The sequence below is a fragment of the Scyliorhinus torazame genome, chromosome 2, assembly GCF_047496885.1.
Source record: "Scyliorhinus torazame isolate Kashiwa2021f chromosome 2, sScyTor2.1, whole genome shotgun sequence".
NCBI lineage: Eukaryota > Metazoa > Chordata > Chondrichthyes > Carcharhiniformes > Scyliorhinidae > Scyliorhinus > Scyliorhinus torazame.
This window is the reverse complement of record NC_092708.1, coordinates 268,787,869-268,811,591: the sequence shown is the minus strand read 5'-3', so window position 1 is coordinate 268,811,591 and position 23,723 is coordinate 268,787,869. Positions and strand designations below refer to the sequence as shown.

At 46.7% G+C, this 23,723-nt stretch overlaps 1 protein-coding gene across 2 annotated transcripts in view; it reads left to right on the top strand.

Annotated features, from left to right (window-relative positions):
• The window catches only part of LOC140398419 (zinc finger protein 106-like), a 128,011-nt gene that overhangs the window by 90,505 nt on the left and 13,783 nt on the right, over nucleotides 1-23,723 (top strand). For both annotated transcript variants that reach the window (XM_072487092.1, XM_072487101.1), the window contains 7 exons: nucleotides 1,454-1,509; nucleotides 2,142-2,287; nucleotides 3,600-3,734; nucleotides 4,551-4,667; nucleotides 15,308-15,499; nucleotides 16,701-16,763; nucleotides 19,210-19,329. In XM_072487092.1, the coding sequence (XP_072343193.1) occupies nucleotides 1,454-1,509; nucleotides 2,142-2,287; nucleotides 3,600-3,734; nucleotides 4,551-4,667; nucleotides 15,308-15,499; nucleotides 16,701-16,763; nucleotides 19,210-19,329 (829 nt within the window). The remainder of the gene's footprint in view (nucleotides 1-1,453; nucleotides 1,510-2,141; nucleotides 2,288-3,599; nucleotides 3,735-4,550; nucleotides 4,668-15,307; nucleotides 15,500-16,700; nucleotides 16,764-19,209; nucleotides 19,330-23,723) is intronic.

Genomic DNA, 23,723 nt, shown 5'->3' with positions numbered 1-23,723 from the left:
GAGGATTGGTTAGCTAACAAGCAGAGAGTAGGCCCAAATGGTTCTTATTAGGTTGGCAAAATATGATGAGTGGAGTGCCACAGGGATCAGTGGTTGGGCCTCAACTATTCGCAACTGATATCGATGACTAGGGTAAAGGGATCGAATGTCTAGTTGTTAAATTTGCTGACGTCACAAAGATAAGTGGGAAGTAGTTGTGAAGAGGACATGAGTCTGCAAAGGGCTATAGATAGATTACGTGGGTGGACAAAAATGTGACAGATAAGAGTCCACTTTGGCAGGAACAATAGAAAAGCAGTAAATTTAAGTGGAGAGCTTTGCGGCCCAGAGGGATCAGGGTGTCCTGGTTCATCACATTAACCACAAAGTCAGATGGCAGGTACGGCAATTAATTAGGAAGCAAACGGAATGTTGTCACTTATTGCAAGAGGAATAGAATAAAAATAGGGATGTTGTACAGGGTTGGTGAGGGCTGTATTATGCACACTGTGGATGTGCAGATTTGGTCTCTGTATTTAAGGAAGGGTATTAATGCATTTGAAGCAGTGTGGAGAAGATTCTCCCGACTGATACCTGGATTGGGCGGGGCTATTGTTTGATGGAAGGTTGGACAGATCTCCGTTGGAGCGTAGAAGATTGAGAGGTGATCTTGAAACATGTAAAATCCTGAGGCGACTTGACAGGGTAGATGCTGAAAGAATTTTCACCTCGTGGAAGAGTCTAAAACTAAGGCACGTGGTTTAAAAATAAGAGGCCTCCCATTTAAAAACGAGATGGAAAAATATTTTCCTTCATAGGGTAGTGAACCGTTGGAACTCGCTTGCACAAAGTGCAGTGAAGCCAGGGTCATTGAATATTATTAAGGCAGAGGTAGATAGATACCTGAATAACGAAGGTTATTGAGGGCCACAATCGGATCAACCATGATCTTATTGAATTATGGAGCAGGCTCAAGAGGCTAAATGTCTATTCATTCGACCGATCGTAACGTGTAAACTGAAGTACTGTAACTCTGACTGGAAGGTCTGCACTGGAAGGTCCATGTGGATTGCACGACCAAGTCTCTGGTCTAAAGGGCAGCATGGTGGTGCAATGGGTTAGCCCTGATACCTCACAGCGCCAAGGTCCCAGGTTCGATCCCGACTCTGGGTCACTGTCCATGTAGAGTTTGCACATTCTCCCCATGTTTGCGTGGGTTTCGCCTCCACAACTCAAAAGATGTGCAGGCTAGGTGGATTGGCCACGCTAAATTGCCCCTTAATTGGGAAAAATGAATAGAGTACGCTAAATTTATATTTTAAAAAAAAGTCACTGGTCTGGGACTTGAAACCTCATCTTCAAACTCCATGGTAAGGGTTCTTATTTCTATTTATGTTTGTATGTTCTATGTAAAATTGCAATAGCATTTCTCTTCCAGACCAATGTACCATATTTGTTTTCTCATTTTGAACAGTGTGGCTGAGACGCAGACTCCTGGGTCATCGTTGAAAGGATCAAGGAACACATCAGGTCTCAAACACATTGTTTAATTACAGGACACTCATATTCTGTTAGATGATTCTCATGTGTCCAGTCAATACTGTCCATACCCATGCACCAATCCGTTTCAGCAATCTGTCCCTGTGCTCCCTCTCGTCCCCGCTTTGCCCTTCCATTCCACGTCCCCGCTCAGCCCTCCGTCCCCACTCGGCCCTTTCTCCAGCCCGTTCCCGCTCGGCCCTATTCCCGCTCGGCCCTCTCACCATCCCCGCTCGGCCCTCCCTCTCACGTCCCCTCTCGGCCCTCCGACCCCCCTCAAACCACCCTCACTCCCACCCTCTTACTCCTCTCCCCGCTTGACCGACGCTCCCTCTGCTCTCTTTCCGTCCCTCCCTCCACCCCCTTTCCCTGCTCGGCCTTGCCTCCCTCCCACCCCATCCCTGCTGGGCCCTTCTTCCCTCCCCCGTCCCCGCTCGGCTCTTCCTCCCTTCCACCCACGTCCCACTCGGCCATCCCTTCCTCTGCCCTCTTTCCCTTCCTCCCCTCCTATTCCTCCCATCCCGCTTCTCTCCCCCCCCCCCTTGTAACTTCAATTGTGATGGTTTTGACGTACAGATATGTGTTGATTCTCTGTGTAATAGCTGATGTGTCTCTCTTCTTAGAGTTGTCCTCGGATGGTGTGGACGAGGATGATCCCACTGAGGGAACCTTCGAGGGTCACCGGGCAGCTGTGAATTCCATGCTGATAGACAATAGTCATCTCTACACCTGCTCTGCTGATAAAACTGTCCGTGTCTACAATCTGATGGTATGGGCCATTTCCGAGAGATTTCAGTGGGGCTGTCTGTTTGGATTTGAGAACTGACCATTTAATTCATCTTTTTGTTTAAATTGGCTTCTCTTTGCCAATGTTTTGCAATCTTCCCCCACAGTTTTGTGCATTCTCCACGATAGCCAGAAGTGATTGATTTTGGCTGAAAGGTGGGTTTGGAAGCAATCGGTTGTGCCTGACTGAGGTCGCAGTTGCATGAGAGAATTTAGCTACAAGGTTAGGTTGGAGAAGCAGGGGTTGTTCTCCGTAGAGCAAAAAGGACCTTTGATCGAGGCATACAAATTGTGATTGTTCTGGATAATCAGTGGAATCTGTTTTGGTTGCATTTGGCATTTATTGTGCAGTGTGGTGTGTTTGACCATTGTTGGTTGGTTAATCTACATGTATTTCATAGAAACCCTGAATATTGAAGTATAAGATAGATATTGTCAGTGGTTTTCTCTTTCTGACATTGTATCGTAAAGTTTATTTTTGTTCAAAACACATGGAATCTTGTGGCTTTATTCTCCTGCAAGTGTCTTCAATCTCCAACTTTGTTCACTTTAAACAAAATGTTATTGGTCCCTAACCGGATCTTACCAAAAAGCTGGGGGTCTGGTCAAAGATCATAAGTTGTATCTTAATTGGATATTTAACTGTATTCAGCTAGCGGGCCTTAACTTAGTATTCAATTGAGCTCTTATAAATAGGACAACCTGGTGTTGGATTTGGAGATGTATGTTTGAATGCGTCTCTGAATAAAAGCTCAAAGGATGAAAAGATTAGGCTCTTGTCCACCGCCTAGCTATCTGAAGTCATGGCTTGGGCGTTATCACAGAGGAGAGCGAATGGATTTATTTGCACAGAGGGTTGCCGCAGCGAATGTTTGATAAGGACCATTGTATTTGTTTCGGGAAAAATTGGATAAATATTTGAGACATAGAATAATCAACAATATGGCAGGAGTGTGGGCCGCACTAATCAACAACTATAGAAGGAATGTGGGCCACTGTGATTGCTTGAACTGAGAGCTGGCACAGACACAATGGAGCGAATCGCCACCTGTGCCGCAAACTCCTGTGGGTTTACTGCAGAGAGAACGAACATAACGGGCCAGCCTGGGAAGCTGATCAAGATTCTGGACCATCAACAATGCAGCAATGGCCGGTCAATGTTGGGATTTTTTTTGGGATTGCGCATTTTACGTTTGAGCATTATGAAGGATATAACATGCCTTCATCCTGCCATTTCCTCTTGAATCATCAGTTACCTGTCCTGAAGACTTTTACACTTGTTTGTACTATTTCAGAGTCGGAAATGTGTCGGTATCTTTGAGGGTCACAATACAAAAGTGAACTGTTTTGTGATCGTACACGGTCAAAGGAAGACCCCGTGTCTGTATACAGGATCCAGTGATCATACAGTGCGCTGTTATGATGTGAAGGTGGGTCATAAAATAGTACATTATGGATCCATCAACTCTGTATCATTAACACCAAAAGGAAATATAGGAATAGAAGGGAGGCTATTCAGCTCCTCAAGGCGATTGCAATCCAACATGAGGCTCAGTCTGGCCTTCACCTATCCAATTAGCTCATGCTTGATTTGTATCTCGGTTCCTAGTTATTCACACAGTAACTCCATATCTCTCTATGTTGAACAAAGGGCTCCCAATATCAGCATATCGTTTATGAACATTTCTGAAATTTTGTCTGAAAAAGTGCTTCATAATTATAATTATCATAATTTTCTTTAATCCTTGAATTAGATCATCTCTTAAACCTTTATACACATGGGAATACAAGCGTGGTATATGCAAACAGAGCTCCAGGAATGGCGGCTTGGCTTTGCTCGAATGCTTTTCAGACATTTTTTTTTTTTTAAATTAGAGTAGCCAATTCATTTGTTCTGTTTAAGGAGCAATTTAGCATGTCCAATCCACCTAGCCTGCACATCTTTGGGTTGTGGGGGCAAAACTCACGCAAACACGGGGAGAATGTGCAAACTCCATACGGACAGTGATCCAAAGCTGGGGTCGAACCTGGGACCTTGGTGCCGTGAGGCAGCAATGCTAACCACTGCGCTACCGTGCTGCCCTGTGCTTTTCAGACATAATGGGGTGCAGGTTAAATCAGATTGGGAAGGTCCCTTCTTTGTGTACTGATGCAGTCTTTAAAGAATAGCCGATGTGGAGCCCTATTTTAAATACTGGACGTGTAGTCAGATCTTTCTGTGAATACTTTGCTTTCATTTTAAACAGAGCAAGATGCAGCTGGACCAGTTCACCGTGTCGGACCGAGTGCTGAGCATGCACTGTCGATGGCGTATCCTATACATCGGGCTGGCAAATGGCACTGTGTTTACCTTCAACCTTAAGGTATGTACCATTGGTGCGCTCCCCAATGTATCCTCCATTGGGTGCCTTTCATGGCACATCCTTATCCTTGGGAGTTCCTCCCGGCTTTCCTCCTTGGAATTATTATTAATGTTCTCTGAGCCAATTCCTGCTTCCTGCCATCCGTAAGCTTGAATCCATCCAAAATGCTGCTGCCCTATCGTAACTTGCACCAAATCCTTTGTTACTCATCGCCTCTGTGCTCACTGACCTGTGCTTCAGCTTTACAGGGCACTTGTGAAACCACATTTGGGTGCTGTGTACAGTATTGGCCACCTTCTTGAAGAAAGGATATAAATGCATTGGAAGCAGTTCAGAGAAGGTTTACCAAATATCTTATGAGGAAAGGTTGGACAGGCGACGCTTGTATCCGCTGGAGTTTAGAAGAGTAAAAGCGACTTTATTAAAAATTCCATGATCCTGAGGGGTTTTGACAGGATGGATGTGGAGAGGATGTTTCCTCCTGTGGAAGAATCGAGAACTTGGGGCCACTGTTTAAAAATAAAGGGTGTCCATTTAAACTGGAGAGAAAAACTTTTCACTGAGGGCCGTGAGCCTTTGGAACGCTCTTCCTGAAAAGGTGGTGGGAGCAGAGCTTTTAAGGCAGAGGTAAATATTTTAACGCAGAGGTTGATAGATTCTTTGCAAGCAGAGGGGGTAATAAATTATGGAGGTGGGATGCAGATTTAAGATTATCAGATCAGGGGGGCACGGTAGCACAGTGGTTAGCACAGTGGTTAGCACAGTTGCTCACAGCTCCAGGGTCCCAGGTTCGATTTCCAGCTTGGGTCACTGTCTGTGCGGAGTTTGCACTTTCTCCCCATGTCTGCGTGAGTTTCCTCGGGTGTTCCGGTTTCCTCCCACAGTCCAAAGATGTGCAGGTTAGGTGGATTGACCATGCTAAATTGCCCAAAAAGATTGGGTGGGGTGATGGGGATAGGGAATGGTGTAGGCTTAGATGCGGTGCTCTTTCCAAGGGCCGGTGCAGACTTGATGGGCCGAATGGTCTCCTTCTGCACTTCTATGATTGAGCCATGATCTTATTAAATGGTGGGACAGGATCGAGGAGCTGAATGAGCTACTGCTGCTCCTTATTCGTATATTAGATACAATACTCTTGATCACGTCACCTAAGTATTTGTATAGATGTAAATAGCTGAGACCCCAGCACTGATCCTTGCAGCACTCCACTAGTCAGAGCCTGCCAACTTGAACATTCTGTTTATCCTTATTCTCTACTACCCATCTGGTAACTCATCCTCAATCTATGGTAATGTATTCCTCTCCAACTCCATTTACCCGTAAACGTTTGTGTGGCATCTTATTGAATGCCTTTGGAATCCAAATATACAGCATCTACTGGTTCCTCTTTATCTATCCTTCTAGTTGCATCCTCAAATCAACAATGAATTTTCCAATCAACCACTGTTGCTTCCCGTAAAATCATGTTGACTTTGATACTATGATTTTCAACGTTAAGACTTTCTTCATGGTAGATTGCAGCACTATCCGAAGACTACAGGCTAACAGACCTTCCCCGTTTTATTTCTCACTTCTTTCTTGAATAGAAATATCTATTAATTCCAATCTGCAGGGACCATTCCAAATTCCAGGGATTTTTGGAAAATCATAACCAGTCCATCCACCATCTCTACTTCCATCTCTTTTAGAACCCTAGGATGTAGGTCTTGGGTATTTTTGGATTTTAATCCCTTAAATTTCCCATCATTACTTAACCCCTTGGTTATCATGTATTTTGTATTTAATTTGTCCTCTTCTGTGAAAAGACATGAAATATTTGTTAATTTTCTCTGCTATTTCTCCATAATTTCTCCTGTCTCTGCTTCCAAGGGGCCAACATTTTCCAAACATACGAATTAGGAGTGGGAGTAGGCCACTCGACCCTCAAACCTGCTCCCCCATGTAATAAGATCATGGCTGATCTAATCTTAACCTCAACTTCATATTCCTGCCTACTCCCAGTAACCTTTCACCCCCTTGCTTACCAAGGACCCATCGACTTCTGCCTTAAAGATATTCAAAGACTACCTTTTGAGGAAGAGAGTTCAAAAATGTCTCTCAACCCTCTAAGAGAAAACTCTTTTCCTATTCTCTGTCTTAAATGAGTGACCCTTTTTTTTTTAAAGTGTCCACAAGTTCTAGATTCTCCCACAAGAGGAAACAGCCTTCCCACATCCACCCCCTCAGGATCTTCTATGTTTCAATCAAGTTGTCCCTTTCTCTGCTAAACTCCAGTGGATACAAGCCTCACCTGTCCCCATAAGACAACTGAACCATTCCAGATATCAATCTAGCAAACTTTCGCAGAACTGCTTCCAATGCATTTAAATCTTTCATTAAATAAGGAGACCAATACTGTGCATTACTCCAGATGTGGTCTCACCAATGCCCTTTATAAGTGAAACATAACCTCCCTACTGTTAGCACTGTTGCTTCACAGCACCTGGGACTCTGGTTCGATTCCCAGCTTGGGTCACTGTCTGTGCGGACTGCACGTTCTTCCCGTGACTGCGTGGGTTTCCTCCGGGTGTTCCGGTTTCCTCCCACAAGTCCCGAAAGACGCGCTGTTAGGTGAATTGGACATTCTGAATTCTCCCTCTGTGTATCCAAACAGGCGCTGGAGTATGGCGACTAGGGGATTTTCTAAGCCTACTTGTGACACTAATAAAGATTATTATTATTTTGTATTCAATTACCCTTGCAATAACCAATAGCATGTTAGTTTCTTAATTACTTGCTGCATACTAACCTTCTGTGATTCATGCATTAGGACACCCAGATCCCTCTGCATGTCAGCTCTGCAATCTCTCAACATTTAGATAAAAGGTTTGTTTTTTATTCTTCCTGACAAAATGGCCAACCTTACGTTTTCCCATATTATACCATTTTCCAGATCTTTGCCCATTCACCTAACCTATTCTTTTGTAGCCCCCTTATGTCTTCATAGCTTACTTTTCTTCCCATCTTTGTGTCATCAGAAAATTTAGCAACTATATGATTGGTCCCTTCATCCAAACCAGTTGTAAAGAGTTGAGGTCCCAGCACTGATCACTGTGGCCCATCAGTCACATCCCGACAACCAGAAAATGACCCATTTATGCCTACTGTTTCCCGTTAGCTAGCTAATCTTCTATCCATGCCAATATGTTATCCCTTTCATCGTGAGCTTTTATTTTACGCAATAACCATAGATTTTCAGAACGCGTTTGATAAGGTGTCACATCAAAGTACAATACATCCACTGGCTCCCCTTTATCCACAGGGCATGTTACTACTTCAAAGAAATGGTTCATTCTAATTTCTCCCTTTTCAACTTTTTAGTGGTCCTTTGCTGGTTCCTAATATACTCCCATAATCAGGCTATCTATTGTCCATTGCAGTATTCTAAGTTAATTTTAATCTAATACTACCGTAACCTGAGTAAGCCACAGATGAATTTTTCTGGCTGAGTTTTTGTTTTTTAATGAAATGTATTACTGTTGGACATTTTGAGTTCCTTTAAATGTTTCCACTGTTTATTTACCACCAAACCTTCAATCAATTTTAGCCAGCCTAAGCAATTCACAGCTCATCCAACACTGGATGGCAAAGGCGCAGTGTGACAACATAAAAGTAGCAGCTGGTCTGAGACAGTTGGTGAAGAGGCAGAGTTGGGTGTTGCCAGCATATCTGTGGGAGTTAGCCTTTTATCTGTGGACAATATTGCCCAACGTGCAGAGGAGGAATTGGAAGGGTCCGAGCTTAGATCTTGGGAGCACTCCAGCGATCATCTTGTAAGAGCAGAAGGAAAATCCATTCCTGGAGATTGTTTTGTTACGGCTGGATATTTAAGGATGGAACCTGGCGAGGGACGTCCGACCCAGTTACACAGCAGAGGACAAGTCGGTGTGCTTGACTGTGTTAAAGGAGGTTGAGCAAGATGAGGAAGGATAATGCCCCTTGCTCACTGCCTCTGGTATTTGTGACTTGAGGGGTGCTTTGGACCTGTGAGAAGGGGAGTATCTGAATGGAGGGTTTTGAACAGTGCTCCAGGAGAGAGGTACAGCACCACTAGGGAGCAGTCTATGGGGAACTTGAAGAAGAAATGGATCTGATAATTGATAATGACTTAAGATGAGGGTTTATATGAGTGGCAATAGCAGCAGTTTGTACGGTGAGAGAGACTGTCCAAGTGCTCAGTCCCTCAGTTTCCGATAATAAATGAAGCTGATATGTCAATAGTTCCTCTGGTTTTTTTTTTTGCTCCTAAAGAATGGAGTGACACTTGAAATTTTCTAATCCAAAGACACAAGTCCAGTCTCAAGAGCTTCGGAAAATTATGACCAGCATATTGGCAGTTTCCTCACTTGTTACTACCCTGTGACGCCGCTTTGCGAGAATCATGGGTTTGAGATGGGGGGATGGATAGTGTATACAGGAGGTGGAGGGAAGTGGGGCTGGTCAAGGTGAAGGATCTGTATTTGGAGGAAGGGTTCGCCAGTCTGGAGGAGCTAAGGGCGAGGGTAGAGCTGCCGAGGGGGAGTGTGTTCAGGTATCTGCAGGTTAGGGACTTTGCGTGAAAGGTCTGGAGGGGGTTCCCTGCGTTGCCGGGACACCCTGCTGCTGCTTCTGGATGTGGAAGGGGAGGGAAGAATTGGGGATATATACAAGTGGCTGGGGGAGGAGGGAGGTGAGCAGGTGGTGAAGATCAAGGAGAAATGGGACGGGAAATTGGGAGGGGAGATCAATTGGGGAGTATGTAGTGGGGCACTGCATAGGGTAAACAGGACCTTCTTTTGTGGAAGGATGAGCCTGATACAGTTTATGGTGGCGCACAGGGTGCATACGACTCGGGCAAGAATGAGTGGGTTCTTTCAGGGGTAGCAGATGAGTGTGAGAACAAAGAACAAAGAAAAGTGCAGCACAGGAACAGGCCCTTCAGCCCTCCAAGCCTGTGCCGACCATGCTGCCCGTCTAAACTAAAATCTTCTGCACTTCCGGGGTCCGTATCCCTCTATTCCCATTCTATTCATGTATTTGCCAAGATGCCCCTTAAACACCACATCGTCCCTGCTTCCACCACCTGGCAGCAGGTTCCAGGCACCCACTACCCTCTGTAAAAAAAACTTGCCTCGTACATCTCCTCTAAACTTTGCCCCTTGCACCTTAAACCTATGCCCCCTAGTAATTGACCCCTCTACCCTGGGAAAACGCCTCTGACTATCCACTCTGTCTATGCCCCTCATAATTTTGTAGATCTCTTATCAGGTCGCCCCTCAACCTCCATCGTTCCAGTGAGAACAACCCGAGTTTATTCAACCGCTCCTCATAGCTAATGCCCTCCATACCAGGCAACATTCTGGTAAATCTCTTCTGCACCCTCTCTAAAGCCTCCACATCCTTCTGGTAGTGTGGCGACCAGAATTGAATACTATAATTGGCCTAACTAAGGTTCTATACAGCTGCAACATGACTTGCCAATTTTTATACTCAATGCCCCGGCCAATGAAGGCAAGCAGGCCGTATGCCTTCTTGACTACCTTCTCCACCTGTGTTGCCTCTTCCAGTGACCTGTGGACCTGTACACCTAGATCTCTCTGACTGTCAATACTCTTGAGGGTTGTACCATTCACTGTATATTCCCTACCTGCATTAGACCTTCCAAAATGCATTACCTCACATTTGTCCGGATTAAACTCCATCTGCCATCTCTCCGCCCAAGTCTCCAAACGATCTAAATCCTGCTGTATCCTCTGACAGTCCTCATCGCTATCCGCAATTCCACCAACCTTTGTGTCGTCTGCAAACTTACTAATCAGACCAGTTACATTTTCCTCCAAATCATTCATATATACTATGAACAGCAAAGATCCCAGCACTGATCCCTGCGGAACACCACTAGTCACAGCCCTCCAATCAGAAAAGCACCCTTCCATTACTAGTCTCTGCCTTCTATGACCTAGCCAGTTCTGTGCCCATCTTGCCAGCTCACCCCTGATCCCGTGTGACTTTACCTTTTGTACCAGTCTGCCATGAGGGACCTTGTCAAAGGCCTTACTGAAGTCCATTTAGACAACATCCACTGCCCTACCTGCATCAATCATCTTTGTGACCTCCTCGAAAAACTCTTCTCAAGTTTGTGAGACACGACCTCCCCTTCACAAAACCGTGCTGCCTCACGCTAATACATCCATTTTCCTTCCAAATGGGAGTAGATCCTGTCTCGAAGAATTCTCTCCAGTAATTTCCCTACCACTGACGTAAGGCTCACCGGCCTGTAGTTCCCTGGATTATCCTTGCTACCCTTCTTAAACAAAGGAACCACATTGGCTATTCTCCAGTCCTCCGGGACATCCCCTGAAGACAGTGAGGATCCAAAGATTTCTGTCACGGCCTCAGCAATTTCCTCTCTAGTCTCCTTCAGTATTCTGGGGTAGATTCCATCAGGCCCTGGGAACTTATCTACCTTAATATTTTTCAAGGTGCCCAACACCTCGTCTTTTTGGATCTCAATGTGACCCAGGATATCTACACACACTTCTCCAGACTCAACATCCACTAATTCCTTCTCTTTGGTGAATACTGATGCAAAGTATTCATTTAGTACCTCGCCCATTTCCTCTGGCTCCACACATGGATTCCCTCGCTTGTCCTTCAGTGGGCCCACCCTATTTGCCAATTACTTTTCGCGACCCCTTTTAGCCCCCCTGACTCCTTAAGTTCCTTCCTACTTTCCTTATATTCCACACAGACTCTAGCCCTGAAATATGCCTCCTTTTTCTTTTTGACGAGGCCTACAATATCTCTCGTTATCAAATGTTCCTGAAATTTGCCGTATTTATCCTTCTTCCGCACAGGAACATGCCGGTCCTGAATTCATTACAACTGACATTTGAAAGCCTCCCACATGTCAGATGTTGATTTACATTCAAACATCCGCCCCCAATCTAGGTTCTTTAGCTCCTGCCTAATATTGTTATAATTAGCCTTCCCCCAATTTAGCACATTCGTCCTAGGACCACTCTTATCCTTGTCCACCAGCACTTTAAAACTTACTGAATTGTGGTCACTGTTCCCGAAATGCTCCCCTACTGAAACTTCTACCACCTGGCCAGGCTCATTCCCCAATACCAGGTCCAGTGTAGCCTCTTCCCTCGTTGGACTATCTACATATTGTTTTAAGAACCCCCTCCTGGATCTCCTTACAAACTCTGCCCTATCCAAGCCCCTACCTAGCACTAAGTGAGTCCCAGTCAATATTGGTGAAGTTGAAGTCTCCCAGCACAACAACCCTGTTGCTTTTACTCCTTTCCAAAATCTGTCTACCTATCTGCTCCTCTATCTCGCGCTGGCTGTTGGGTGGCCTGTAGTAAACCCCCAACATTGTGACTGCACCCTTCTGATTCCTGATCTCTACCCATATAGCCATGCTGCCTTCTGAGGTGTCCTCCTGCAGTACAGCTGTGATATTCTCACTCACCAGTAACGCAACTCTTCCACCCCTTTTACATCCCCCTCTATCCCGCCTGAAACATCTAAATCCTGGGACGTTTAGCTGCCAATCCTGTCCTTCCCTCAACCAGGTCTCTGTAATGGCAACAACATCATAGTTCCAAGTACTAATCCAAGCTCTTAAATTCATCTGCCTTACCTGTTATACTTCTTGCATTAAAACATATGCACTTCAGGCCACCAGTCCCGCTGTTTTCAGCAACATCTCCATGCCTGCTCTTCCTCAAAGCCATACTGGCCCTATTCCCTAGTTCTCCCTCAATTTTTTCACCTTCTGACCTATTGCTCCACCCCCCTTCCATACTAGTTTGAACCCTCCCGTGTGACACCAGCAAACCTCGCGGCCGGGATATTAATGCCTCTCCAGTTTAGATGCAACCCGTCCTCCTTATGCAGGTCACACCTGCCCCGGAAGAGCTCCAAATAACAGAAACCCTCCCTCCTACACCAGCTGTTTAGCCACGTGTTTAGCTGCTCTATCTTCCTATTTTTAGCCTCACTGGCACGTGGCACAGGGAGTAATCCCGAGATTACAACCCTAGAGGTCCTGTCTTTTAACTTTCTGCCTAGCTCCCTGAACTCTTGCTGCAGGACCTCATGCCCCTTCCTGCCTATGTCGTTAGTACCAATATGTACAACGACCTCTGCCTGTTTGCCCTCCCTCCTTCAGGATGCCCGCTACCCATTCGGAGACATCCTGGACCCTGGCACCAGGCAGGCAACATGCCATCCTGGAGTCTATTTCACGTCCACAGAAGCGCATATCTGTGCCCCTGACTATCGAGTCCTCTATGACTATTGCTTTTCTGCACTTTGACCTTCCCTGCTGAACATCAGAGCCAGCCGTGGTGCCACTGCTCTGGCTGCTGCTGTTTTCCCTGATAGGCTATTCCCCCCAACAGTATCCAAAGGGGTATATCTGTTCGAGAGGGGGACAACCACAGGGGATTCCTGCACTGACTGCCTGCCCCTTCTGGTGGTCACCCATCTCCCTGCCTGCACCTTGAGAGGTGTGGGCGGGGGCCAGCGAATCACACGCATATGTTTTGGAGTTGCGAAAAATTGGGAAGATTCTGGGCGGGTGTGTTCGCGGTCTTAGCCAGGATAGTGGAGGAGGAGGTGGACCCGGACCGTTGGTGGCGATATTTGGGGTTTCAGAGAAGCCGAAGCTCATGGAGAGGAGGAAGGCCAATGTCGTGGCCTTCGCCTCTCTGCATGACGGCATCACCACCGGGGGTAGCAGCTTGGTTTGGTGACCTGTACGACTTCCTGCGGTTGGAGAAGTCAAAGTATGAGTTAAGGGGCTCGGCAGAGGGGTTTGAGAAAAGGTGGGGGATGTTTGTGACCGTGTTTGAGGAGCTGTTCGTCGCCGGCTTGGGGGGGGGGGGGGGGGGGGTGAAAAAGGGGAAAACTTTTGTACAGACTGTATAGTTGATTGATGGGAAGTATGTTTCCCGGGGTGTTTATTTGCTGTAACCTGTTTTGATACATGTTTGTAATAAAATGCATTTTAAAAAAAAAAAGTTAATACCCTGTGGTTGATTTTGGTGATGTGCCTAACTTAGGACCATAGAAAGGTCATCCAGCCCATCATGTCCTCACTGGCAAAAGGAAAATCTGCCATTTCTTTATTATCCATGATCTCACAGTGACAAACGCACAGTGCTAAAGCAGAAGGTAGGCTGCAATATATTGATGAATAGAAAGTAGATCAGGGGGAGGGGAAGAGGATCAACACATTGAGAAGCCTGAATTAGGCAAACATGCTGGGGATTTAGGCAGAAGGAGTCAGCGTTCTGAACCAGTGACCTCCGCTTGTTTGATGCATCTTCCAATGGGGGCTCGGGTATGCATATCCTACTCCAACTGTGGCCTAAGTGATCTTGTACAAACTTTAAGCTGTTTCCTTGACACTGTATTCTATACCTAAACAAGAGTTGTAGTTGTCCTTTCCATGGCCTTATCCATGAGCATCGCCACTTTTACTGATCTTGCTTAACTGTTCACATTCTTTTTTTTCAAAATATTTTATTGAAGCATTTGTAATTTTCACAATTTAACATATTGACATTTCTAAAACAACCGTGCGGGTCGACGCACAAAATACCCCCTAAAATAACAACAAACAATAGACCACGTACCCCGCTTCTCCTGCTCCATCCCCAATTACCTGTATGGACCCCGATCGCGGGCCAGGCCACTGTGGGGGCACCTCCTGGGGCCAGATCCCCCCGGAGGCTGCCCATGGAGCTGGGTCCCGCCAGTAGGGACCTACCTTGATTTACACCAGCGGGACCCTCGTTAAACGGGCGGGACTTCGGCCCATCGCGGCCCGGAGAATTCGGGCGGCCCCGGGGCCCATTGAGTCATGCCGGTCCCCGTCATTCTCCGAGGAGGGCGGCGCGATTCACGCCGGGGCGTTTTTTTTGGAGGGGCAGAGAATTCAGAGGGCAGCGGGGGCGGGATTCACGCCGACCCCTGGCGATTCTCCGACCCGGCGGGGGGGGTCGGAGAATCCCACCCAATATCTGCAAATCCCTGCCAGAATTCCCTCGGTTTCGGACATGCCCAAAACATATGGACATGGTTGGCCGAGCTACCCCACACTGCCTACCTCTGACCTCCACCTCCTCGAAGAACCGACTCATCGGGGCTACAGTTATGTGGGTCATGTGGACTACCTTGAACTGAATCAAGCTGAGTCTAGCACAAGACGAGGTTGCATTTACCCTTTTCAAAGCTTTTTCTCACAGTTCAGTTTCCAGCTCCCCTCCCAACTCCTCTTCACTGTTTACATTCTTAACTCCACTCATCTAACTCGCCTCAATTCTCATCTTCAAAACTCACTACTTTAAAACCTTCACTTCCATGAGTGCATTCTAAGAGTTCCCAGTAAGTGGATGGTTGCTTCAGAAAAGGAGAATATTAAAGGATTGGAAGGTAAACAGGATTAGGTGACCCCTGGAGAGAACCAGCCAGGGCAGACGTGATAAGCCAAATGGTCTGTTTGTGTGTTCCTATAACTTGGTAAACATGAGCAGTGATCATTACTTTCCAATCCATTGTGTACAAGGCACTCTGAGTCTTCTGTCCCATTTCTCCTTCCTCAGAATAAGAAGCAGCTGGATGTGTTTGACTGTCACGGCCCGCGAGCAGTCAGCTGTTTGGCAACAGCACAGGAGGGATCACGAAGACTGCTATTAGTCGGATCATACGATTGCACCATCAGTGTTCGCGATGCCAAGAACGGGTTATTGCTCAGGACGTTGGAAGGTCACACCAAGACTGTCCTGTGCATGAAGGTATGGCTGGCAAAATATTGAAGCCGTTGGTGGGTGTGTGAGGGGAGCGCGAAGAGTTCCTTGTGTTGTAAGGAAACGGGTGTTCTTCTTTTGTGTGACGGAAGGAATACTGTGTGTGCATGCATGAAGATGGGAGGGTGGAGGTTGCTGTGTGTACTTGCATGGCGACAGTAGTGCGGATGGTGCTGTATGTGCACACATAAAGACAGGAGTGTGATGGATGCTGAGTGTGAATGCATGGAGACGGAAGAGCGGAGGGTGCTGTGTGCACACTTGGAGATAGGTGTGTGGCGGGTGTTGTGTGTGCATGCATGGAGACGGAAGGGTGGAGGGTGCTGTGTGCACACATGGAGATGGATGCGCGGAAGGTGCTGTATGTGCACGCATGGAGGTGGGATTGTGGAGGGTACTGTGTGCACACATGGAGGTGGGAGTGCGGAAGGTGATGTGTGTGCACGCATGGAGACGGGAGTGTGGAGCGTGATGTGTGCGCACGCATGGTGACGGGAGTGTGGAGGGTGATGTGTGTGCACGCATGGAGGTGGGAGTACGGAGGGTTCTTGTACATGCATGGAGGTGGGAGTGCAGAAGGTGATGTGTGCGCACGCATGGAGACGGGAGGGTGATGTGTGTGCACGCATGGAGGTGGGAGTGCGGAATGTGGGGTGTGTGCACGCATGGAGACGGGAGTGTGGAGGGTGATGTGTGTGCACGCATGGTGACGGGAGTGTGGAGGGTGATGTGTGTGCACGCATGGAGACGGGAGTGTGGAGGGTGATGTGTGTGCACGCATGGAGACGGGAGTGTGGAGGGTGATGTGTGTGCACGCATGGAGGTGGGAGTGTGGAGGGTGATGTGTGTGCACGCATGGAGACGGGAGTGTGGAGGGTGATGTGTGTGCACGCATGGAGACGGGAGTGTGGAGGGTGATGTGTGTGCACGCATGGAGGTGGGAGTGTGGAGCGTGATGTGTGTGCACGCATGGAGGTGGGAGTGTGGAGCGTGATGTGTGTGCACGCATGGAGGTGGGAGTGTGGAGCGTGATGTGTGTGCACGCATGGAGGTGGGAGTGCGGAGGATACTGTCTGGCCAGAGACGGGAGCGCGGAGAGTGCTGTCTGGCCTGGCGGGGATGGGAAGTGGCAAGGTGCTGCGGATTGTGCAAGTAGCTGTTAGGAAGTGACCTTTTTTTGTCTTTTCAGGTGATAAATGACTTGGTTTTCAGTGGTTCCAGTGACCAGTCTGTACATGCTCACAACATCCATGTAAGTGTTGTTTGTAATTCAAATATGCACTCCTTAATGTGGTTGCTTGGTATTTCAAACTAGCCTTATCCAGGTTGCTTAGAAAACGGTAACCTGCTGGTTGCTTTGTCTTTTCTCAGAGCCTCTGACTTTCTGGAATAAACCCTAATGTGTGAGTTAATGAGCTTTGATTGGAGGCGCTAGTTAGACTCCATTCTCTGGTAATATGCACTGCAACATTGGTTTAATGCTGTACAGAATAGAACAGCGTCAGGTTGCTTCACAGCCTTTGCTGAGCTGGGAGACATAAGCCAGGCAACATTAGCCAGGCAACAGTGATGTAAATTGCCTCAGCAACCCAGAACTAACAAAGGCATGTGACCAAATTTAACCCGAGATTGTACTTGAAATGACCTATATTTCTTGACTTCCCGTTGCATTTTGTAGAGGGAAGACGTGCACGAGGTGGCTCCCACTTGGGGACTGTTCTTTTAATTCCCTTCATTTAGTTTTGGGGTATTTTTGTTTAAAAGCTCACTTGTTTAACAGGAACAAGGTACCTACATAGGTAAAATGCCTAGAAAACTCAAAAAACCTGGAAGTAGAAGTTCGTCGATCAATTCAGAGGCTCCTTGGGGCTCCTTGGGGAGAAAATGGCGGAGGCAGCCTCTGTGACTCCGGCCACTTTGGTTACTAGCACCGTGGCAGAATTTGACGAGCGCTGGCGGGTTGTGTCGGGGGACTTCTGCAAATCGATGGAAGAGGCCTTGGGCTCCCATTCGTTTGGCATTGGAGAGGACCAACTAAACGGTAAAGGCACATGGTGACATGATACAAGGTATGGAGGTGGCCCTTTCGAGGCATAGCAATCAGGTCGCTTCTCTGAAAGCGCAGATGCCTCGGATGGCCAATTGGAGGTGATGCCAAAGACAAATGTCCATTTCTGCATGGACAATAAAGCTCTATATTCTATTCTACTCTGCACTTCAGACATACGTAATTGGCTGCAAAGTGTTTTGGGGACATTCTGTGGTCAATATCTTTCATAATCCACCTGAAAGGGCGGAAGGGGCCTCAGAAGACAGCATCTGTGGCAGTGCAGCACTCCGTACCGGATTGGAATACAAGCGTGTGAGTTAGGAGCAGAAGTAGGCCACTCGGCCCTCGAGCCTGCTTTGTCATTCAATAAGATCATTACTGATCTGATGGTAACCCCATCCCCACATTCCTACCTACCTCGATAACCTTTCATCCCATTGCTTATTAAGAATCTATCTAGCTATGCCTTTTAAAATATTCAAAGACTTCTTCCACCACCACATTTTGAGGAAGAGAGTTTGAAAGACTCGAGACGCTGTGAGGAAAAATAAATATCCTCATCTGTGTTAATTGGGCGATCCTTTATTTTTAACAGTTACCCCTAATTCTAGGTCTTCTCACAAGAGGAAACATCCTCTCCACATCTACTCAGTCAAGGCACCTCAAGACCTTATATGTTTCAGTCAAGTTGCTACTTACTCTTCTAAACCCCAGCCTTTCCTCAGAAGGCAACCTGCCTATTTCAGGTGTTAGTCCAGTAAACCTTCTCTAAACTGCATCCAGCACATTTGCATCCTTCCTAAAATAGATCCACACTGTACACAATACTCCAGATGTGATCTCACAATGTCCTGTACAACCGAAGCACAACTTCCCTGCTCTGGTATTCAATACCCCTTGCAATAAATAGCAACATTTTATCAGCTTTCCGAATTACTTGCTGATGTCCGCCTCGATTGTGTGTCCCCTTGCTGTTCGTGGTATATAATCAATGTTTTATCGTGGAGGAAATGAGTAAGAAGTTTGCTGATGGTACGAAGTGGTGTAATTTTTTAACCAGTAGTTTTGTGGGGGTCTGGAACTCACTGTCTGAAATGATGGTAGGGGTAGAACCCCTCATTGCATCCAAACAATAATTTGGCATACACTCAAAAGTGCTGTAATCTATAAGACTAGAAACCAAAAGCTGGACAGTGACATAGCCCTGCAGAGCCTGTTATTAACTGGCAGACAGGATGATCTGAATTAGTTGTTTGTAGGCAAAATTTTCCATTTCTACATGATCTTCGTCTCTGCAATGGGACTGGAACCCATAACCTTCTGACTCAGAAGTAAGAGTGCTGCCCACTGAACCACAGCTGGCATCTAGTGTCCTCCCTGTGTGTGTATGCTGGCTGAGAAGGGGGTCGATCTTGCCTGTATCCTGCCAAGACTAGATCGTTTTCACATGTCCTAGAAAAATTGCTGCTCGGCTGACGTGTTGCGGACTATGGTCCTATAACCAGCAAACGTCCGGAGAAAATGTCCATGTGTATGCGGTGCTCATTCATTGAACAGAGGCTTCAAATGTTTGTTAGTTTATGGAAGATCGTTCAGTTTGCTCGCATTCCAAAATAACCTAACAAACTTTTGCCCTTTCTTTTCACAGACTGGAGAACTTGTGCGGATCTATAAAGGTCACAACCACGCTGTCACCGTCGTAAACATCCTGGGTAAGGTGATGGTGACCGCCTGCTTGGACAAACTGGTGCGAGTTTATGAATTGCAGGTAAGCCAGATTGTGCGCTAGCTCTGTCCCTGTATAGCACTGGGGTATGGTACTGGTCTGTCCCTGTATAACACTGCGGTATGGTACTGGTGTGACCCTGTATAACACTGGGTATGTTTCTGGTGGAACCCTGTATAACACTGGGTATGGTTCTGGTGGAACCCTGTATAACACTGGGTATGGTTCTGGTGGAACCCTGTATAACACTGGGTATGGTTCTGGTGGAACCCTGTATAACACTGGGTATGGTTCTGGTGTGACCCTGTATAACACTGGGTATGGTTCTGGTGTGACCCTGTATAACACTGGGTATGGTTCTGGTGGAACCCTGTATAACACTGATTATGGTTCTGGTGGAACCCTGTATAACACTGGGTATGGTTCTGGTGGAACCCTGTATAACACTGGGTATGGTTCTGATGGAACCCTGTATAACACTGGGTATGGTTCTGGTGGAACCCTGTATAACACTGGGTATGGTTCTGGTGGAACCCTGTATAACACTGGGTATGGTACTGGTGTGACCCTGTATAACACTGGGTACGGTACTGGTGGAACCCTGTATTACACTGGGGTATGGTACTGGTGTGATCCTTTATAACACTGGGATATGGTACTGGTCTGTCTCTGTATAACACCGGGGTATGGTACTGGTCTGTCTCTGTATAACACTGGCATATGGTACTGGTCTGTCTCTGTATAACACTGGGATATGGACTGGTCTGTCTCTGTATAACACTGGGATATGGTACTGGTCTATCATCGTATAACACTGGGATATGGTACTGGTCTGTCTCTGTTTAACACTGGGATATGGAACTGGTCTGTCTCTGTATAACACTGGGATATGGTACTGGTCTGTCTCTGTATAACACTGGGATATGGTACTGGTCTGTCACTGCATAACACTGGGATATGGTATTGGTCTGTCTCTGTATAACACTGGGATATGGTACTGGTCTGTCTCTGTATAACACTGGGATATGGTACTGGTTTGTCTCTGTATAACACTGGGATATGGTACTGGTCTGTCACTGCATATCACTGGGATATGGTACTGGTCTGTCACTGTATAACACTGGGATATGGTACTGGTCTGTCTCTGTATAACACTAGGGTATGGTATCGATCTGTCTCTGCATAACACTGGGTATGGTTGTTGGAAGGTCCGGGGTATAGATGTTTCAGTAAGAGTAGGGAAGTGGTAAAAGAGGTGGAGGAGTAGCATTTTAAACAAGGATAGTTTAACGGCTGCAGAAAAGCAGTTTGAAGGGCATCTGCCTACTGAGGTAATATGGGCCGAAGTTAGAAATAGGAAAGGAGCATTGTTAGGAGTTTTCTATAGACCCCCAAATAGTAATAGAGATGTGGAGGAAAAAATTGCAAAACAGATTATGGATAGGTGTGGAGGTCTCGGGGTAGTTGTCATGGGTGACTTTAACTTTCCAAATATTGATTGGAACCTCTATAGGTCGAACAGTTCGGATGGGGCAGTTTTTGTACAGTGTGTGCAGGAGGGTTTCCTGACACAATATGTGGATAGGCCGACAAGAGGTGGGGCCACATTGGATTTGGTACTGGTAATGAACCGGGCCAAGTGTTAGATTTGTTTGTGGGAGAGCACTTTGGAGATAGTGACCACAATTCGGTGTCACTATTGCAATGGAGAGGGATAGGGCCATACGGCATGGCTAGGTTTATAATTGGGGGAGGGGTAATTATGATGCGATTAGGCAAGAATTAGGGAGCATAAGATGGGAACAGAAACTGTCAGGGAAAGGCACAAATGAAAAGTGGAGCTTGTTCAAGGAACAAATACTGCGTGTCCTTGATAGGTATGCCCCTGTCAGGCAGGGAGGAAATGGCCGTGTGAGGGAACCATGGTTCACAAAAGAGGTTGAATGTCTTGTCAAGAGGAAAAAGGAAGCGTATGTAAGGATGTGAAAACAAGGTTCAGTTGGGTTGCTTGAGGGTTACAAGGTAGCAAGGAATGAGCTAAAAAAAAGGGCTTATGAGAGCTAGGAGGGGGCATGAGAAGTCCTTGGCGGGTTGGATCAAGGAAAACCCCAAGGCTTTTTACTCTTATGTGAGAAATAAAAGAATGACCAGGGTGAGGTTAGGGCCGGTCAAGGACAGTAGTGGGAACTTGTGCATGGAGTCAGAAGAAATAGGAGAGGTGTTGAATGAATACTTTGCTTCAGTGTTCAAGGAGAGGGGCCATGTTTTTGAGGATGAGAGTGTGATACAGGCGGGTAGGCTGGAGGAGGTAGATGTTCTGAGGAAGGATGTATTAGCAATTTTGAAAAACCTTAGGGTCAACAAGTCCCCTGGGCCAGATGGGATATATCCAAGGATTCTTTGGGAGGCAAGGGATGAGATTGCAGAGCCTTTGGCTTTGATCTTTGGGTCCTCATTGTAATGTTGTTCCTCTTTTCAAGAAAGGGAATAGGAATGACCCTGGTAATTATAGGCCGGTTAGTCTTACTTCGGTGGTCAGTAAGTTAATGGAAAAGGTCATGAAGGATAGGATTTATGACTATTTGGAAAGATGCAGCTTAATCCGGGATAGTCAACACGGATTCGTGAAGGGCAAGTCTTGCCTCACAAATTTGATTGAATTCTTTGAGGAGGTAACTAAGTGTGTAGATGAAGGTAGAGCAGTTGATGTCATATACATGGATTTTAGTAAGGCGTTTGATAAGGTTCCCCATGGTCGGCTTATGAAGAAAGTAAGGAGGTGTGGGATAGAGGGAAATTTGGCCAATTGGATAAGTAACTGGCTATCACATAGAAGACAGAGGGTGGTGGTGGATGGAAAATTTTCAGACTGGAGACCAGTTACCAGCGGTGTACCACAGGGATCAGTGCTGGGTCCTCTGTTATTTGTGATTTTTATCAATGACTTGGAGGAGGGGGCTGAAGGGTGGGTCAGTAAATTTGCTGATGACACCAAGATTGGTGGAATAGTGGATGAGGTGGAGGGCTGTTGTAGGCTGCAAAGAGACATTGATAGGATGCAGAGCTGGGCCGAAAAATGGCAGATGGAGTTTAACCCTGATAAGTGCGAGGTGATTCATTTTGGTAGAAAAAATTTGAATGCGGATTACAGGGTCAACGGCAGGGTTCTGAGGAATGTGGAGGAACAGCGAGATCTTGGGGTTCATGTCCACAGATCTCTGAAGGTTGCCACTCAAGCGGATAGAGCCATGAAGCAGGCCTTTAGTGTGTTAGCGTTTATTAACAGGGAGCTTGAGTTTAAGAGCCGCGGGGTTATGCTGCAACTGTACATGACCCTGGTGAGACCACATTTGGAGAATTGTGTACAGTTCTGGTCACCTCACTATAGGAAGGATGTGGAAGCATTGGAAAGAGTGCAAAGGATATTTACCAGGATGCTGCCTGGATTGGAGGGTAGGTCTTATGAGGAAAGGTTGAGGGAGCAAGGGCTTTTCTCTTTGGTGCGGAGGAGGATGAGAGGTGACTTAATAGAGGTTTATAAGATGATGAGGGGGATAGATAGAGTGGACGTTCAGAGACTATTTCCTCGGGTGGGTGTAGCTGTTACAAGGGGGCACAACTATAAGGTTCAGGGTGGGAGATATAGGAGGGATGTCCGAGGTAGGTTCTTTACTCAGTGAGTGGTTAGGGTGTGGAATGGACTGCCTGCTGTGATAGTGGAGTCGGACACTTTAGCAACTTTCAAGCGATTATTGGATAGGCACATGGATCACACCAGAATGACAGGGAGTGGAATAGCTTGATCTTGGTTTCGGACAATGCTCAGCACAACATTGAGGGCCGAAGGGCCTGTTCTGTGCTGTAATGTTCTATGTATTGGTCTGCCCCTGTATAACACTGTGTATGGTACTGGTCTGTCACTGTATAACACTGGAAAATGGTACGTGTCTGTCCCTGTACAACACTGCGGTATGGTACTGGTCTGTCCCTGTACAGCACTGGGGTATGGTACCTGTGTGATCAGGCCTGTCACTGTATAACACCGGGTATGGTACTGGTGTGTTCAGGTCTGTCACTGTTTGGTATTGGTCTGACCCTGTATAACACTGGGGTATGGTACTGGTGTGTTCAGGTCTGTCTCTGTACAACACTGGGTATGGTACTGGTGTGTTCAGGTCTGCCAGTGTATAACTCTGGGCATTGTACTGGCCTGTCCCTGTATAACACTGGGGTATGGTACTGGTGTGTTCAAGTCTGTCACTGTATAACTCTGGGGTATGGTATTGGTCTGACCCTGTATAACACTGGGGATGGTATTGGTCTGTCGCTATATAACACGGTTATGGTCCTGGGGTGTACTGGTCTGTCACTGTATAACATTGGGTCTGGTACTGGTGTGTTCAGGTCTGTCACTATAACACTGGGCTATGGTACTG